The 3,261-nt window shown below is 43.1% G+C and overlaps 1 protein-coding gene across 1 annotated transcript; it reads right to left on the bottom strand.

Annotated features, from left to right (window-relative positions):
- Positions 1-1,511: 1,511 nt before the first annotated feature.
- LOC127056292 (olfactory receptor 52N2-like) lies at positions 1,512-2,450 on the bottom strand. Its single transcript, XM_050963970.1, has one exon. It carries the CDS (start codon positions 2,448-2,450, stop codon positions 1,512-1,514), a length of 939 nt encoding a protein of 312 aa, XP_050819927.1.
- Positions 2,451-3,261: the final 811 nt, after the last annotated feature.

Genomic DNA, 3,261 nt, shown 5'->3' with positions numbered 1-3,261 from the left:
CAAAACTCCAATACTAGTACTTGTACCCTGAATAAGTGTTGGCAGATGTTTCAAACAAAAAAATGAGAAATGTTAAAAATAGCCCCAAAGTAGCTCAAAATATATATATAGTGGAAAAACAAAAATAACTTTATTATATTTATTTCTAATGCATTCAATCATAGTAGTCAATGTCCATATTTTGAGTTGAATTAATTTGTTACTGTTAGTCTTCAAAAGGCAACAGTTTATCCTTGCTGTCTTAGTCAGAAGTAAAATCCTTCTGCTGCTGGTCATACATCAGCAATGACCAGTGCAATCATTCCTTTCATTGGCGTAAACTGTTCACAACAGATTTTGTATTGTTGCATATATGCTGTAACATGGGGAATGTTTTCTGAAAGTTCCTCTTGCATCTTGTTCTGCAGTTTGTTTTCTTAGATGAACGTAATAAAAACAAATCTTTTACTGCAGAGTTGCTAAAAGGTAGCAACAACAGTGAAAAAGCAAATAAGCCAAGTTCACTAAAGCCTTTGTCCTCAGCGGCATCCATCTGTTGGAGAACTTCAGCCCAAAACTGCTCAACTTGATTGTCCTGACTATGAGGCCAGAGCACCTCCATTAGCAAAACTCTCCACTGCTGCTCCAGCTGTCCAAGGTCTCCACAAAACAATGGCAAAATTGAGATATCAGCCAACCTAGGTGGTGAAGGACTGAGTGCAGTAGAAGGATGTAGTACTCCAAGCGATTCAATCAACTGGACATTTGGTGGCAATCAGGGTTTCACAAACTCCAACATGAAATCTTGACGCTTCCTTGTCACATCTTCAACAGTAAGAATGGTTAATGTGTGTTTTGAAAGTTCCAGGTGAAAAGTCATTCCAAAATCAACTGTGCAAAGAGGTAAGTTATTTGACACAAAGGTTCTGAAAAACACAAAGTTTCATAACTCTCACCAACAAGCTCTAATAGAATATCCTCAAATCCTGCAGCAGCTTTCCTGCATTAGCACTTTTCAACTGACATTTTGTTTATCCTCCAGGCCTTCTGAAGGACTGGAAGTAGAAAAATCAGGCACATTTTGTTCACTGGATGCCTGCACATATGATAAAGAAGTTCAGCATTGTAGCTGCTTTCTTTGTCTTTGGCTATCAGAAAGCATAGCTTCTGTTTAGCCAACTTGATCCAGAACCCTATTCACACAGAGACTAATGTGAAAGTTGCATTAGAAAGCTGCAGTATATTCTGGAGGTCTAGAAGTCATGGAAGGGCCAAATGACAGGGTGTGTGGTAGTGGGGGCTGATAGATGATGCTCAAAGAGGTCAGGGGATGGTCAGAGAGAGCGAACTCAGCAGTGGAGAGAGCAGTGATTGGTCTGGAAGTAGTAAGGCATTAGGTGTGAAGAAGAACTCAGACTGTGAACTTCCAAAGTGCAGAGCTCAGTCAACCTGGGACAGAGCACCCTTGATGACTGTGGAGATATCCTTTCCCACTCTTGTCACACAAGTTTAAAGTCAGTGGCCCCGGGCAATCATATTCTGCATATGTATTTGCCCACTTTGTCATGAAGTTCTTTGGTTTTGATCCCATAAATGATAGGGTTGAGTATGGGGGGGATGAGGAGATAGAAGTTGGCCAAGATGATGTGAACGTGGGGGGCGATGCCCTGACCTAATCGGTGGGTCAGGTTAGAGAAGAAGTAGGAAGCATAAGATGTCAGTATCACACAGATTTGGGTTGTGCAGGTGCTGAAGGCTTTCTGGTGGGCTTGCTTGGAGGAGATTCTGAGGATGGCCCTGATGATCAGACCGTAGGACAGGGCAATGAGCATCAGGTCTAACCCAAGGACTACAAATGTCACCACCAAACCGTACATCCTGTTGACTGTGATGTCCCCACATGATATCTTCGCTACAGCTATGTGCTCGCAGTACGTATGGGGGATAATGCGGTTGGCACAGAATGGCTGCCTGCTCAGGAGCAGAGGCCCGGGCAGTACGATGAGAACAGCTCTTGTCAAACCCACTAGCCCTAGCTTAGCTATTCGTGAATTGGTGAGGATGGTGGTGTATCTCAGAGGGTTACATATGGCAACATAGCGATCAAAGGCCATTATCACAAGGATGACTGACTTCATACCAGAAACCACATGAAGGAAGAACATCTGAGTGAAGCAGCCACCCACAGTAATGCCTTTCAGATTGAACCAAAATATACACAGCGCCTTCGGCATAACAGAGGTAGACATGCCAATGTCTGTGAGTGCCAGCATGCAGAACAGCAGGTACATCGGCTTGTGCAGGGTCTGCTCTTTGCCTACAACAAACAGAATCGTGAAATTCTCAAACAGGCTGATAAAGTAGAACATAGAGAAAGGGATGGAAATCCAGATGCGGGCAGCTTCCAAGCCAGGGATTCCCATTAGGATGAATATTGAAGGGTCAGACAGGGTGAAGTTGAAAGCTGCCATGTGGCGGTTGATGCGTTGATCAGGCTCAGAAATGCTCAAGGTGCCTGTAAAGGGAGAGAAGCACAGCGAGGGAGATTACACACTTTATAACAAATAGTACGATAAATATTTTATAGTTATTAACAATAGAGAAAGGGGGATGAGCAGTGAGGTGTCAAAATTTACAGATGGCACCAGATTATTAAGGTCAGAGCCAAGTCCAGAGAAGTCCTCAGAGGGAGCTAACCAAGCCAAGCTCAGGCTGAAAGATAAGTTACATGTGTTAACTGACAAGTGCAAGGAGAGAGACGTGTCAGCAAGTCAGCTGCTAACCCTTCCCATGCCTGAATATTGATGAAGTTTGCAGATGACACAAAAATTGGGGGATGGTTAATAATGAACACGACGGGTCACTGATTCAAACCAATCCAAATTGGCTGGCAAACTGGGTCGAAGCATCCAGAATGTCTTCTAATATAGCTATATAGACATCTACATCTAGGAACAAAGAATGCAAGTGATGCTTACATGATGGGGGAATCTCAATGGACGCAGAATGAGTGAACAAAATTTGGGAGAGGGGTGAAGAGATAATTAGCTAAACCTGAGTTCCCTGTGTGACCCTGCGGCCAAAAGAGCCAATGTGATTCTTGGATGATAACAAGGGGAATCTCAAGGAGAGACAGAGAAGTTATTTTACCTCTGTCATTGGCACTGGTGCGACTCCTGCTGGAATCCTGTATCCAGTTCTTGTGTCTGTGATTAAAATGTTGATATATTGAAGAGGGTTCACAGAAGATTCACAAGTATTATTAAAAGATTAGAAAACCTA

Source organism: Gopherus flavomarginatus, chromosome 1 (genome assembly GCF_025201925.1).
Source record: "Gopherus flavomarginatus isolate rGopFla2 chromosome 1, rGopFla2.mat.asm, whole genome shotgun sequence".
Lineage (NCBI taxonomy): Eukaryota > Metazoa > Chordata > Testudines > Testudinidae > Gopherus > Gopherus flavomarginatus.
This window is presented reverse-complemented; position numbering and strand designations above follow the sequence as displayed.